Raw genomic sequence first — 16,903 nt, forward strand, 5'->3', positions numbered from 1 at the left:
TCCGAGGAACCACAAGTAAGCTAGCAGTCTGAGAGCGAAGTGCTCTATTGGGGTGATATGGTACTATGAGGTCTTTGAGATAAGATGGGGCTTGATTATTCAAGACCTTGTATGTGAGGAGAAGGATTTTAAATTCTATTCTAGATTTAACAGGGAGCCAATGAAGAGAAGCCAATATGGGAGAAATCTGCTCTCTCTTTCTAGTCCCTGTCAGTACTCTAGCTGCAGCATTTTGGATCAGCTGAAGGCTTTTCAGGGAGCTTTTAGGACAGCCTGATAATAATGAATTACAATAATCCAGCCTAGAAGTAATAAATGCATGAATTAGCTTTTCAGCATCACTCTGACAAAGGATGTTTCTAATTTTAGAAATATTGCGCAAATGCAAAAAAGCGGTCCTACATATTTGTTTAATATGTGCATTGAAGGACATATCCTGGTCAAAAACGACTCCAAGATTTTTCACAGTGTTACTGGAGGCCAAAGTAATGCCATCCAGAGTAAGTATCTGGTTAGACACCATGTTTCTGAGATTTATGGGGCTGAGTACATGTCTAAAATTTTTTTGTAAAGAAATCCATGAAGTCACTACTAGTTAAAGTATAGGCTCCCTTTTTAATTTTCTAAATTTAATTTTTTTTTTTTTTTTTGGCGCTGATCATCCTCCATACAGATTCCTAGTCGAGCCCCAAAGACGGCTGGAACCATAGTGGAGGTCTCTGTCTCCACCTGGCGATGGAATTAGAGAAAAGAGGACCAGAGACGCTTGAGGATCCGGTTCTGTCAGCTGGCGGGTGTTCTTCTCGCTCTCTCTATCATCGTGTTGCCAATTGCAGTTTTGATGTTTTTCTTTTCTTGTTTTTCACTACTGTCCTTTGTGTTGTTAGGCTGGTGTGAGTATTCAGTTTTATAAATTAAGTCTTTTTGAGATTTTGAAAAAATAGGTTTAAGTGGAAATAAGGTCTCTCTCCTCTCTCTCGCTTTTCTCCGCTCTTCTCGCTATCGCTCTTCTCTCTCTCTCATCCCTCTCTGCTCCTCTACCCTCACTCTCTCTCGTTGCTACCCTCCTCCACCTCATCTCGCCCTCATCTTCCTCTACCCCAAATCCCTCTCGCCTAGCTAGCCTCGTCTCCCCCTCCTACTCTCTGTGCTCCTCTCCTCTCGTCCTTCTCTCTCCTCTCTCTCTCTCCTCTCTCTCTCCTCTCTCTCTCTCTCCCTCTCTATCCTCCTCCTCTCTCTCTCTATCTCCTCCCTCTCTCTCCCTCTCTCTCTCTCTCTCCCTCTCTCTCTCTCCCTCCCTCTCTCTCTCCCTCTCCCTCTCTGTGTGAATGAAAGCCTCGTCCTCAGGTATGCCTCCTAACCCTCAGATGCGCTACCGCGGCAACAACTACTACTACCGGAGGCGGCCGATTCACTCTCTCATCCCCGGTTTGATGGAACACACACAGGAAAATTAGCGCTGTAATAAAAGTACGAAGTTCACGGACTGAGAATAAGTGATTTAAACAGAATAAATAAATAAATAAAAAGAGCCTCAGCCATGGCGACAATAGGGGATTTCGACCCACTCAACTCAACCGTACCTGCTACAAAGATTGAAATCACCGTTTCTTGCAGGTAAGTGCCAAATCTTTGTGCTTTGACATATTTGGACTTTACTGGATGTTTGTAATTAAAGTCAGGTTTGTCCCGATGTTGTTTTTATTCGCTCCCATATTCTTGTCCGTAAATTTCTGCTCTCGTTACACTTTTCCCTGTGTTTCCATTTCAGTATTGTGTGTCTTTATCGTGCGCGGAAAAACTCTTTTTTTTCTAAGGAAGAATTTGCATGTGCTGTGGGTGTATAAGTGCGTGGGGTTGCAGCAACCAACAGTAGCAGGATTTATTCTGAGTGCCTTGGAGAGCTCCGGAGAGTGCAACTCTGAGAGCACATGAATGCCTAGATATTAAATGTACCAGCTGTTAAATAAAGAAAAGACATAAGAAAGGATTTTGATGCGAAAAAATGCTTATTTTATTAACGCTTAAAGAAGCGATATCATAAATTATAGACTGTCTTAATTATTTTATATCTCAGTTTATATGCAGGATCTAATCTTAGAGTGTGGAAACTACACTCCAGCACTGCTACACAGTAGTTTCAAATGTTCTTTAAAATGTCAATATTCTGTCTTTCTTAATGACTCTACAGATAAAGGGAAAAGGATGTATAAATATGCAAGGTGTTGAAACATGGACAAAGTTTTTATTTGTACACTGCTAGGGACAGGTTCTAAGAGTAAGTAGCAAATAATATGGAAAAGGAAGAGAACAGGTATGCTGGAGTTGATGCTGCGGGCTGTAGAGAATGATCTCCTCCATCCACCGGGGTTGATTTCACGACTCAGGTACACCAAACCTCCAATCTTTAGAACAAATGCATTTACTTCCTCGATAAAAACACGATAGAAATGCAGGGATTACAGGGATTACTCAGTGTATAAAAAGTCACCCCAGTGAGTAAAAAAGTCTCACCCTGTCAAAGACATTGTTGCCTTTGACAGGGTGAGACTTTTTTTTTTACACACATGGTGTGGTGGTCAGCAGCTGCACTTCAGGCTGATAATGATGGAAGAGCCAGAAGGAAAAAGGAGAACAATCCTACTGAAAAACATCAGGGGACTATAAATTAAAATAAATGAATTTATCATTGACACATACATTTAAGCAGGTTGACACAAATCCTCCATCCATCCATCCATCCATTTTCTGCCGCTTATATGGGCCTGGGTCACCAAACCCATATAGCATCACCAGCAGCAGCCCAGACCTCCTCCCCGGCCACTGGCTCCAGCTCTTCCAGGGATGACCAGGGCATTCACAAACCAGCCTGCCTCCTCCTGGTGGGACATATCCAGACATCCTAGTCAGATGCCTGAAGCATATCTATTTGCTCTTTTCAAACCTCTCTCTGGACAGATGAACCCAAAATTAAACTTGACCAGAAGAATGGGAAAAGAAAAGCAATTTAAGCATATCACATTTTCTGTCAAACATGGTTTAGGTAATGTTATGGCATGCATGGCTGCCAAAAGAATGGGATCACTGGTTTTTACTCATGATGTGACTTCTGATAGAAGAGGCAGGATATGTTCTGAAGAGTACAGAGCTATACTCAGTGCTCAGATTCAGGCAAATGCTAGAAAACTGATCAGACACTACAAGTGGATAATGACCCAACATACTACAAAAGCAACCTAAGAGTTTCTCAAGGAAAAGAAATGATATTTTTCAATGGCCAAGTCATCCCAATAGAGCATGCTTTTCAGTTATTCAGAACAAAACTAAAGGCACAAACAAGTAGCAACTGAAGGTGGCTGCAGTAAAGGCCCAGCAGAGCATCTCAAGGGAGGAAACAGCATTTGATCATGCCCATGGGTTCTATGTAGCTACTCTGGTCTGCTCAAAAGGACTTCACGCTTCGTACTGATGTCCACAGACATTTATTTCTTTTACAGATCATAAACGATGCACGGATCATCAATGGAACACCTGGAACACCGTGAAAACGTGTGCGCCTGTTGACCAGTAGTGGAATATTGTTAGCAGATTTGAGTCTTTTATCGACGATTTCGTTTCTCTCTGACTTCTCTTGTGTCCGTTCTCTCCCGCTACTGACAACACACACTTCCAGGTCATGCATTTCCATGACTTAATACAAATATAGTTTTCTTTTAAGCACCAGTAATTCTACAAACAAACATTAACTGAAATGCCATGTAACTTATTGTTATAAAATAATTGTGCCATTATTAAACCAAAATTAGCAAATAAAATCTCATAGCATATTCCTACTTCCTGTCACTACGGCAACCCACACAGACCACCATAGCGTCAGCTACACTCCCACTAAATTACCTTTGATATACAATGTAAATGTTACACTTTACAATATTCTTACAAATAAATCAATGGTAATTTCCAAATATACACTTTCCTCAAACTTTACACATTTAGAAATACAATAACAGTGGGATATACCCTTTAACTACTTTCTACAAGAACAACCAACTTTTGAATGGGTCTTTCAATAATAGATGGCTTATGTAAGCGTTCACCCTTCTTCCCCAGTTTTCTGTCTCCAACTTGTAGTGTCACTTTCCTAACCAGTCCACCTTACACCTAGTACTCGTTGCACTGGAAGGTCACTGTAGTTGAGGTCAACATCTTTTATCTCAGCTGCACGTTCTGCCACATCGACTGAGTCTAGAACATCTCTGTTGTTGGAGAGAAACTTGTGAAGGTGCAGCTTTCCTTTGGCACACAAAGCCTGAGCCTCTTTCACAAGCTCAGTTGCCTCTCCAACAGTTTCCACACTTACAAGGCCATCATCCACGTAGAAATGCTTTTGGACAAAGTTAGCTGCTAACTGGTACTCTTTTTCATTTTCATTGGCCAGATGTTTCATACCATAATTAGCACAGCCAGGGGATGAGGATGCCCCAAAGAGGTGGACTTTCATTCGGTATTCTGAGGGCTCTGAGTCTGTGTTCCCATTTTCCCACCAGAGAAACCTCAAATAGTCTCTGTCCTCTGAGTTGACGTGGAACCTATGAAACATCTTCTCCACATCACACATGATTGCAATGGGGTGCTTGCGAAAACGGCACAGTACTCCTGTCAGTCCATTTGTGAGATCAGGCCCTGTTAGCAGATGATCGTTTAAAGCTGTCCCTTTAAACTTTGCAGAGCAGTCAAATACCACCCTGATCTTGTCCAGCTTTCGTGGGTGATAAACGCCTTGGTGTGGTATGTACCAGACATTTCCTGTTGTTGGCTGTGTGTCCACTTTTTCAGCATCACCATCTCTGAGAACTCCTTCCATGAACTTTACATAATCACCTTTAAACTTGGGATCTCTGTCCAGTTTCCCTTTGAGGTGCTTTAAACGAACAAGAGCAAGAGCTTTGTTGTTTGGGAGCTGTGGGCGTGCTTTAAAGGGAAGAGGCATTTCAAGATGACCATACTCATTCTGATGAATTCCTTCTTTTAAGATTTGGAGGAACTGAATATCATCTTGTGATATATCATTGTCATTTGACCTGGTATCTGCAAAATCTAACTCAAGTGCCTTAATAATTGCTGATGGAGTTACAGGAGGTACCTCTTTCACAGATACACGATGACACAGACCAGTTACATCTCTTGCATTGACAAACTGCGGTGCCCCTCCTACAATGCTCCAGCCTAGGTCTGTTCTTACAGCATAAGGCTCGTTGCTGCCACCAGTGATGACCTCTCTGGGAGCTAGGGCTCTGGAGCAGTCATAGCCTATCAGCAATCCAACTGCACAATCCATTAGAGGAGGAAGGTCTTGAGCAATGTTTGCAAGATGTTTCCATTTGCTGGCGGTTTGGCATGTAGGAATGTGTGTGCGCTCAAGTGGAATAAAGTCTCTTGTGTAAGCTGGAGGTAGGTCAATGGATGTATTGGAGAAGAATCCTCTGACTTTAAGTCCTTGTACTCTCTGACTCTTCACAATACTGTCTCTTTTGACCACGGTTGCGAGCTTTAGTTTCACTGGCTCTGTTACTGCCCGCAGCTTTTCACACACTTCCTGATCAACAAACGTGTGGGTGCTTTGCGTATCTAATAGCGCATACACCAAAGTCTCATTGTTAGGAGTATTAGTTGCTGATATCCACACTGGCACAATCATTGAGGTGCTCCCATTATCACCTCCTTCCACTGAGCAAGATAGTGAGGACATATTTTGTTCTGCTTTTCTTTGTTCAGGTTCGTCTGCTGGAGAGCGGTCTTCATGCAGAGGGGTTGGATGGCTCCTTTTGCATATGCTGCACATGGCTCTGTTTTTACAGTCTCTAGAATTATGACCTTTCCTCAAGCATGCAAAACACAGTTTGTTTTCATGAACAAATTTTCTCTTGTCATCCGCAGACATTTCTGTTAGCTTTGGACATTTGTGTACGGTGTGGTTTTCTCCACAACAAATGCACTTGCTCAGGCTTGAGATTTGTGGTGGTATGTCTCTTTTCTTTCGTTTATCAGAGTCTCTTGGCTTGATTTCCTCTATATTAGGCTTAGTTGCAGTGGCTGAGGTGTCTGAAGCCTTTACATTAGTGACAAATGCATTTGCTTTTGTGCGTTTTGCTTCTCTTACTGGGATTTCTGCAGGTGGCTTTAGAACATGTAAGGACGACACTGGGTTACAAGCTATGCGTGCCTCCTTAGAGATAAAGGAAGCAAAGTCTTGGAAGCTTGGTCAATGATGTCCTTACCTTGATCTAGCTGTTCTGTTACATAGCGATTCCACCTGGATGTTATCCAATCTGGGAGTTTGACCAGCAACTTCTGGTTCTCCTCACAGTCATTTAGCACTTGTAGACCTTTTATGTGAGGCATTGCATTGCTACATGTTTGCAGGAAATCACTGAACTCTCTCAGTTTGACATACTCTTTTCCACCAATTTTTGGCCATTTGTTAAGTTTCTCTCTAAAAGCACGTTGCACTATAAATGAATGTCCATATCTTGCATCGAGCCTGTCCCATGCTTGCTTATAGGCTTCTTCATCTTTCCGGTAGAAGCTGCCTTCAAGTGTGGATTTTGCCTCTCCTGCAATGTATCTTTGCAGGTAAAATAGCCTGTCTGCAGGATTTGAGCAGTGTCTTTCTATAAGAGCTTTAAAGCTTGTGCTCCACTCTATAAACTTTAGAGGGTCACCATAAAACACAGTAGGCTCTGGAGCAGGTAACCGAGTAAGAGCTATTGACTCTTGAACTGCCTGCACAATGGCTGACTCATTTTTTGTGACTGGCTGGGCATCACTGTGACATTCAATATAAGAGGTGGACAGGCTAGAACTTACTTTACCATGTGCACATTTCTCATTTTTGTCTTTGATCTCCTCTTCAGTGTAAACCTTCAGCTTTGCTTGCATTACTTCAATGTCTCTTTGGTTTTCAAGCCTTTTCAGTTGTTGACGATGAGCTTCAATAGCATCTTCCATTTCAATTTCAGCTTTCTTTGCAGCTAGCTGTGCGGCTGTCTCGGCTCTCTTGTGGGAGATGCTGGTTGACTCTGAGAAATGGTCAGAATGAGGGCTGCGTGCAGTTACTCTGGAGGTGGTAGATCCATATATTGATCTGGCATATTCATTGTCAAGGAGCATGCGTAATCTTGCCTTTTCTGCTACCGCATCAAACTCACTTGCATCCTCTGTTAGCCGTACTCTCATTAACCGCATCAAGTCCAAAGTTACAGCAGAGCATGCATCAACTTTCCTCCGAATTTCTTGATTTGGGGCTGTTTGCTTTCTGATATTGTCATACAGTTCTTTCAATTCAGAATCAAACAATTCAACATCATCCATCATGCTGTATAAGTCTTTTTCTGGGCATTCTTCCTTTAATCTTATGCGAATGTCTCTTACTTTAATTTTCCACTTGTCGTAGACTGACTGGAACTTTCTTTCCTTTTGGACCAATTCTTGCTCTTTTAGCTCCTGCATTTTAGGTGTAAAATGTCTTTCACGGGAGGATTTTCTAATCTCTGTTTTAGCTTGATCAGTTACAGCATACTTTACAGTTTCTTTTGGTCTTACATCTGCTTCTGTACATTGTTTGCCTTGCTCTTGAGGCTCATGGTTAATATGGCTATCATTTTGTAACAAGGGATTATCATTGGAAGTCATTTTGTGTTTATTCAACTCTTATTCATCCATCAGTAGCAGAGGCCGTTTAATTACACAATCTGACCATAGGATGCGCATTTGGACTTGATCTTACTCCCCCAGTTGAACTCTGAAGCCTGTAGCTTGCGGCAGGATGTGAAGAACTCTGGCGCCGCCTTGTGGATGCAGGGTGAAGCCGCCTCAGTGCGCCGTATCAGGTCACGTGTCGCTATAACACCCCCTCGGTGCGATGGATCAGGTCACGTTTTCACTGTAGCTACTCTGGTCTGCTCAAAAGAACTTCACGCTTCGTACTGATGTCCACAGACATTTATTTCTTTTACAGATCATAAACGATGCACGGATCATCAATGGAACAGCTGGAACACCGTGAAAACGTGTGCGCCTGTTGACCAGTAGTGGAATATCGTTAGCAGATTTGAGTCTTTTATCGACGATTTCGTTTCTCTCTGACTTCTCTTGTGTTCGTTCTCTCCCGCTACTGACAACACACACTTCCGGGTCATGCATTTCCATGACTTAATACAAATATAGTTTTCTTTTAAGCACCAGTAATTCTACAAACAAACATTAACTGAAATGCCATGTAACTTATTGTTATAAAATAATTGTGCCATTATTAAACCAAAATTAGCAAATAAAATCTCATAGCATATTCCTACTTCCTGTCACTACGGCAACCCACACAGACCACCATAGCGTCAGCTACATTCTAGACATCATCTACAAAGGATTTTAATCCAAGTATTAAAAGCAATCATTATATTTAAAATTATGCTAGTTTGTCCAATTACTTTTGAGCCTCTGAAAATGTGGAACTATGTATAAATGGCTGTAATTCCTAAACGGTACTTTCGTTAAACCCACTGAATTAAAGCAGAAAGTCTGCACTTCAAACACATCTTGATTGTTTGATTTAAAATCTGCTGTGATAGAGCCAACATTGCCAAAAATATTTCATTGTCTAAAAACACATGGACCTAACTATGTGTCTGAACAGCGCCCACACTGAAGCATGCAGACTGGTTACAAGTAATCTTGGATTATCTAACCAATTCTCCCATGTTCACAGGCCCTTCTTCCATATCATTTCAGTTTTCATAATCCAATTAATCACTAATTGATTGACAGTTTGCAGCAGCAGCACCCCCCCACCCCCCACTCCCATACAGGTGCTGTATGAATGTGTGTGTGATTGGGTGAATGAGAGCAGAAAAGCACTATGTAGGTATCAGTTCAATCCATTCTTTAGTTGCAAGTGGCAGATATTCACCTTTTGATTATTTGCTTAAAGATTGAGAATCAGCTAATCAATAATAACAGTTACTAATATTAGGGATATTAATGAACTGACTGATTCTGAACTGACTGGTTGGTCTCTGTGAGTTTGGTGCCCTGAGAACCATTTGCTCTGCCAGAATGTGTCTGCCCCCAGTCTGCATTCAAACTGATTATCACCTGCTTCTCCAGGCTAATCACAGCTCTTTATATGCTATGAGTGGGTTACTGACCTCTCTGCACGCTGAATTAGTCTGTTTGACATTTTTCTGTCATTTACACTAAATCATAGATTTTGTTTCTGGGATTGCACCGCTTGATAATACCCTTTGGAAGTCAAAGCTAGAGTGAGAGGTTCTAGACTAATGGTGGGGAAATAGTGCCATGTAAAGAGGGGCAACTGGAGACGTCTCTGAGCTTTATAAAAAGCAAACAGCGATTGAAGTTAATAAAAAGTCACGTATATTTTAAAGTCAGCACTCTCTAAAACAAGCCTTGAGTATATTTAATCAAAACCTGTATACTGCAGAGCAGGCCAAACTTCAGGGGAACTCTAAGCTGCATGTAAGAAGTCCATAGTACAGTTTTCCTACAGTTGTAAATTGGTTGTTAATATGCTAACATGCAGAAAGAAAGTTAATTACTGAATAATTTAACCTGATAAATACATTAAAGTGCTATGTCCATCTGTTTCATAAATAAGAAATACATAAGTCAGAAATAAGCATTTGACCTCCACGTGTACAATTATGGCCAAAAGGTTTGGAATGACACAATACAGTTTGCTGCTTCAGTTTTTATGATGGCTATTTGCATATACTCCAGAACGTTATGAAGAGTGATCAGATGACCTGAAAATAACTGTAAAGTCCCTCTTTGCCATGAAAATGATCTAAATGCCCCAAACCTATTTCCACTTCATTTCAGCTCTGCCACAAAAGTACCTGCTGACATCATTTCAGTGATACTCTCGTTAACACAGTTGAGAGTGTTGATGGGGACAGGGCTAGAAATCACTCTGTCATTCTTCGAATAGTTCGAATAGCAGATTGGATGCTTTAAAAAGAGGGTGGTTCTTGAAATCATTGTTCTTCCTCTTTTTTACCATGGTTACATGCAAGAAAACATGCACAGTCATGATTGCTTTGCCTAAAAAGGGCTTCGCAGGCATGAGTATTCCACCTAAATCAACCATATATCAGCTCATCAAGAACTTCAAGGAGCGGGGTTCAATATGCAAGAACTGGTCAGAATCAGTGAGGATTTGACCCAGAAGTTGATTGATAGCATGCTTGGGCAAATTGCAGAGGTCTTAAAAAGGAATGAACAACACTGCAAATATTGCCTGTTTGCATAAACATAATTGTCTATAAAAGCCTTTGAAACTTATGAAATGCTTACGCTTCAGTATACCATAGAAACATCTGAGAAAAAGATCCAAAAACACTGAAGTGTCAAACTTTGTGGAAACCAACACTTCTAAAACCTTTGGCCACAACTGTACATGTCTGTTGTTGCAGTATACTCTGTACCTTGGAGTTTTTGAACATTGTTTTGTAGTCAACTGTTTTGGTTTCATGGCCAATCTTGCTGCTGTTGATTAGCTTCTTTCCAACAGTAGCCAGCACCATCCACTCACCATAGCACCTAGCTGGAGAATGTGGTATTTGGCAGCTGAGCAGGTGTTGATTTCAAATTTTGAGCAGAAGTGTGAACTGAAATATTGGCTGGACAGGAAAAAAAAAAAAAAATCCAAATAGACTGTATATGAAAGATGGACATAGCGTTCAGGTTTAAAAAAAATACCTTAAACTAACGGCCTGCTGGGGGCAGCACCTGTGGTTTCAAAAAGAAGGCATATTGTATAGAAGAACACAACTCTTCAGCTCCAGTGATCCATGATCTCACTCAATGCTTTCAACATGATCTTGTAAATTTGTAAATTTTACTAGAAAGATGACAAAGCCGGGTTGGCACAACCCTACCTCATAATTAATAAGTCACTATCTTATGACAGCAGTGTTCCTTGTTTTCTCAGTTAGATCCACAACCACACTTGTGATGTGTTTACAGTAAAAGCTAAGATGAGACAGCCTTATTCTCAAATCCTGGCTTCAAAAATGGGCACACCAATGAGTTATGCCTTGGTGGCGCTCTTATATATTCCGCTTTTTGCCAACAATAATAAAATGGCAAAAGCAATAGGTAATGCTGCTTTAATCTGAAATACAATGAAGCTATAGCTGGCTGGCCTTATGCCCACGTCTGGCAAACTTTGAAATAAGAGCCCATGCATCCTCTCAGACAAAAGCATTTCCATGACCTGGGTTATGTCTGTATGCTAATACAGTCTGAAGATGCTGATTGTGACAAGCTGTTCCTGGACCTCAGTGTCTCTAGGCCCCACCAGTCCAGAGTATTTAGAAGGGAGCTTTCTCAGCTCCCTGACACTGACAGAATAGGGTTGGCTCAGTGGGCCCCAGAAGAATCCTCATTGCATGCAGATCAAGCATACATGAGCTGCAAGTACAGGAGCGAAGGAGAAAAGGAAGGCATCAGGAGAGGGAGACTGGGTTTTTGAACGCTGACCTTTAATGAGAGAAAAAATAGAAGAAATCTTTAGTTGTGGAGCTGAAGCTGTGAGCACCATATATCAGAATGGGCAACTGATAATGCTCATCAATGCTAGTGACCCAACAGGACCTTCTTAGCAAGGACATGGTGACTCTCTAAACACAGGGGTGCTTAATCATCATCTTTTCAGATGGATCAGCTTGACCTCACTGTAAACTGTTAATTTACCCCCTCAGTCGGTCAGTATTTCCACCAAAGACACGAGAGTGAGAGATGACCCAGTGCTATTTTTATGCTACTGTTGAGCCACTTGTTCGAAACAACTAACTGCCTAATTAGGACTAATTGGGAGGTTTCTACCAATGAGTGTTGGTTAATTTCAGCCCATTATTGTTTCAGTGCTACTTTTCATCTTTGTAATTTGTTATCTGAACACAGTTCATGAACTGAGTAAGTAACAGAGTGACTCATGATCATTTTAACAATGAAAGGCACATGCTGTTGCATAACTGCTGAACAGAGTTTGCTGTAAGATAGCTTGTGTGGGTTCATAAGCTAATTATATGATATAAACAGTTAATTTTTATCGCAAGCCACAGTGTTTCAAAACAAATACAAGGCAATTATTCCCCTTTTATTTCCCAGTACTGATGACTATGGAAGTTTATATCCAATTGGGCCCTTGCAAAGAACTGAAGTCAATAATTGAGTCATGATCCTGGTTTTTGGATCTAGGGTTTTCAGTCTGTGGTCTCCAAATGCTCAGTTACTCATTTATGTCCCATTTGGTTCTTAGTGTGATTATAGCTGATTGTCACATTTCTTAGTATCTTGAGTCTCAGTTCTTTGTTTTGGTAAATGGTTATTTTTGTTAGTGTTCTGCTTTAGGGTTGTTTAGTATAGTCTCTTGTTATTTTCTTAGCCTTTCCCTTGTGTCCTGTGTCAAGTCTTTTGTCTTTTGTCTCTGTGTGTAGTTACTTCCTGTTTTATTTTGGTAGTCTTTTGTGTCTTGTGCTTTGCATTTAGTTTAACTTCCCTTGTCTTGTCTTCCTGATTAGTTTCAGCTGTGTTCTCCACCTGTTTCCTCTTCAGTCATTACCTCTTGTATTTACTGTCTCAGACACTGTAGTGCCACTGATTAAAACTTTATACAGTGTTGATGTACTTTGCACCATTCACCCTCCTAACTTCAGAATATTGACTGATGATCAGAGATCTCATGTTTGATGGTTGCAGTTTTTGGACCTTCTATTTGCAGCATAGTGTGTGACTGCTCTGGTTGCATAAAAATTCTATTATAACCTCATTAAACACACCCATAATGAGTTTATGATGTCAGTTGCTAGTTTCAGATCATATATAATACAACATGATGTTGATTTTGTATAACATCATATTGGCTAAGGACTTATGATTAAACATGCCATGTCCCTCAGTTTACAGTCAGATCCACGCTGCATTTGAGACGTCTGTCGAGTAAACTTTTCAAAGAAACACAGCTTAATGGTACTGAAAATGATTTGAGATGAATAATTGAGCCTGTTAGGTCGGCTGTGACACAAACTTAAGTCTTAAATGTGGACTCTAACTCTGGCATCCTCTCATCTGAACTGCTGCCTCTCTCAAAAAGCCAGACCTCTGAAATGAGCCTGATCTGAGCTGCAGCTCTGAAAGCATCCTCCTACCTGAGCTTTTTACATCATCCTCTGTCTAAGAAAATCCAGACTGATCTGACTTGCCCGACGTCTTTTGACACATACTTGACATCTGGATATTTTAAAAGGATGCCATGTAGTACACTATCTTATTATTGCGCAGATGTCAACACATCTACAGGGGAAGTTATCTGGAGGTGAAAATGTGACTTTGTTTCTAAAAGACTCTCCTGCTCTCTGACTTGGTTGCTTATGGATGGATGGAATATCTCCAAGTAAGTCATGAGTGTTTTGTAATATGAAGAGGATTTGCCTGCTGGAGAAACAAATCAGTCTATAGGCACTTGATGTCCCAGTTGATCTATTCTCAGGTATCACTTTTTCCATGGGGATTTCTTTCTCAAACAGCCCAGCAGTCGTGTTGCAGCTCAAAGCCACTGCAGCTGGTAATGAGAGCATTGCTTTTCCCATTGAGGTTAAGATGCCTGACACTGGGATTTCTGTACAAATGGATTAGCTATGAGTGAAAAGAGGAAACGAGAATTGGGGAGAGGGGGAAGATGCATGTTTGTGTGCAGAATGAGTGCATTTATTTGGAAACAGGCAAGGAGCTGCAACTGATTGCTTAGATCTGCTTTAGGAGTTTTGTGTGTTACAACTGTTTGACGTCACATTGAGACAAAAATAGAGGAGGCAGCCCATATTTGTACATTCTGCTTTAAACCTGGAAAGCAAGGAGAAGGCAGGCCCCACTGTGTGATACGGGGTTAAAAAAACAAATATATATTTTTTCGATAGCTGAGTTTTAAGTTATGTTTAACACAAAATTCAACGGAGCTACAAATGGTAATTGCACATTCAGTTACTGAGTGCTCAAATTTCTAGAGTTGTGAAGATGTTCTAATGTGTTCTTGTGCTTTTAGGTTTGAATCTGATCATGTGGAAACATAAATGCTACAAGAATGTGTTTCAGAGCATTTAAACAACTAATATACTACAATCCTGAATCCCATCATGTATGGCTGCATATGCAATAAAAAGGAAAAATAAAAGGAATCTTAATCTTAATCTTACATTTTTTTTTAAGCAAGGTTACTGCTAACTTTGCCAACTAATCGAGGTCAGTCTAGCAAGTCACAGTTAGAATAAGATGTCATATTACACATTGAATGGTAGCTAAAAATTCATATGCAATATGAGATTTTTACAACTGATTACGATGAGTTTTCTTTTTTCTTTTTTTTTTTGGAAAGCAGTCCAGAATGAATGTGTAGCTCAAGCAGCCTTTGGCCAAATTTAATTGTGCATGATTTTTATATTTCTTGAAAAATCATAAAACCATGAATCTTACTAATTTAACACACACCCTTAGTACCAACTGAACATCATTTAAATGCCACAACATACCAGAGAATCGTTGACCATGTCATCCCTTTATGACTACACTCGTACTCACATTCTGGTGGATGTCACAAAGCTCAAGTGAACTCTAACTGGTTTCTTGAGCTGACAATGAGTTTGCTGCGTTCTCACCAGTTCTCAATCCAATAGAGCACCTCTGGAATGTGGTGGAACGGGAGAGTCGCATCATCATCATCATCATCATCATCATCATCATGTATGTGCAGCCAACAAATCTGCAGCTACTGTGTGATGCCATCGTGTCTGTGTGGACCAGATTCTCAGAGGAATGTTTCCAGCACCTTGTTGAATATTTGCTTCAAAGAGTTAAAGCAGTTCTGAAAGAAGAGTCATCTCTCTGATGAATATGCTTTCATACTGAATACAGTTTTTTTTTTTTGTCTATTTTTCTGCATTTTTTTCTGGCTTTTCTCTTCTTGAGGCTGGTTTGCACTCTTTGGTTTATCCTGTGTAATTTGCTCTTGTGAAGCTAACACTTCTTAGTACATATACACCTCAGTTCTTGAGACTGAAGGACTTTGAATCATCTTCAGATCCTTTACTTGCTTAATATATTACAGAATAATTAAATAGTAGCTCACACCTGTCCATGAGCTAGGTTTTGGATTGACAGGAAATTTATACAAGTGGTTCTAATTCTTCAACGGTTAATGCAACATTTTTGTTCAACCACTGAAAGGTTGTCTGCACTTTAAACACATGTTCATCATATGACTGCATACTCAGTATGTTTGGAACTCAAAATAACAATCGTGTTGGTGTCCAAAAAATATGGATGTATGAAAAGTGTTTCAGATCATCAAACCGATTTTAAGACAGCTTGAGTAAATACAAAAAACAGTGTTTAAATGATGATTTCAAACCTACCTGGCCTCATGTGAAAAAGTAATTGCCCCTTTTTTCTTAAATCACGAGTCAACTGTGATTAACATTTATTTGGAAAGCTGAGTTTAATATCACTAGCCACACCCAGGCCTGATTACTGCTAGAACCTATCTAACAAAATGAAGCAGACTAAAAAAATCTCAAAAGCAACACATCATGCCATAATCTAGAGAAATCATCAGTCTATCAGTCTGGAACGGGTTATAACGCCATTTCTAAGACTCTGGGACTCCAGCAAACCACAGTGAGAGCCATTAGTGTCAAATGGAGAAAACTTGAAAAAGTGCTGAGAAACTGGGGGAAAATGGCATCCAGGGTGAAAACCACTGCTGACCAAAAAGAACACAAAGGCTCGTCTCATATTTGCCAAAAAAAATCTTGGTGATCCCCAAGACTATTGGGACAATGTGGACTGATGAGAAAAAGCGTAACTTTTTGTAAGCTTTGTGTCCTATTACATCTGATGTAAAAATGACACAGCATTTCATAAATAGGACATCATGTCAGCAGTCAAACATGGTGGTGGTAGTGTGAGGGTCTGCTGCTTTAGGACCTGCATGACTTGTTGTAATTGTTGGAACCATGAATTCTGCTCTCTAACAGAAAATCGTGAAGGATACCAGTTTGTACCCAGTTGCTCAAGCACACTTGGTTTATTGCAGCAGGACAATGATTTGAAACACACCAGCAAGTCCACCTCAGAATGGCTCAAAAAAAAAAAAAAAAGGTTTGGAGTGTCCTAGTCAAAGTCCAGACTTAAATCTGACTGAGATGCTTTGGCATGATCTTAAACAGGCTGTTCATGCTTAAAAACCCTCCAATTTGGCTGAATTAAAACAATTCTGCAAAGAAGAGTGGACCAGAATTCCTCCACAGTGATGTGAAAAACTCACTGCCAGTTATCGCAAATGTTTGATCGCAGTTCTTGCTGCCAGGGGTGGCACAACCAGTTATTAAGTTTTGGGGACAATTAATTTTTCACATATAGGGCCAGGTAGGTTAGGCAAACTTTTTTTCTCTTTAAAAACTGCATTTTGTGTTTGCTCAGGTTTGTTTAAAATCTGTTTGATGACCTGAAACATCAAAGTGTGAGAAATATGCAAAAAACTTAGAAATCAGGAAGGGAGCAAATACTTTTTCATGGTATTGTATGTCAGATGGATTCAATTCAATTCAGTTTTATTTATATTGTGTCAATTCACAGCAACATTTGCCTTGAGACATTTATACTGTAAAGGAAGGACCCTACAATATTAGAAAGAAAGCAGTCGACATGACAGTTGTTGCTCTGTATGTAGCAGTTTTCTGACATAACAATAAATGAGTAATAACAGAACATAATTCTGCTGTGTAAAGACACAAATCTGATTTGACCATTTATCACTGACATCATGGAA

General features: G+C 40.3%; 1 protein-coding gene across 1 annotated transcript in view; it reads left to right on the top strand.

Annotated features, from left to right (window-relative positions):
* The first annotated feature begins 1,349 nt into the window (after positions 1-1,349).
* LOC115779880 (copine-8-like) overlaps positions 1,350-16,903 on the top strand; it is a 196,032-nt gene continuing 180,478 nt past the window's right edge. The window contains exons 1-2 of the mRNA XM_030728763.1: positions 1,350-1,428; positions 1,527-1,617. Of these exons, the coding sequence (XP_030584623.1) occupies positions 1,350-1,428; positions 1,527-1,617 (170 nt within the window). The remainder of the gene's footprint in view (positions 1,429-1,526; positions 1,618-16,903) is intronic.

This window comes from Archocentrus centrarchus, chromosome 5 (genome assembly GCF_007364275.1).
Source record: "Archocentrus centrarchus isolate MPI-CPG fArcCen1 chromosome 5, fArcCen1, whole genome shotgun sequence".
Classification (NCBI taxonomy): domain Eukaryota; kingdom Metazoa; phylum Chordata; class Actinopteri; order Cichliformes; family Cichlidae; genus Archocentrus; species Archocentrus centrarchus.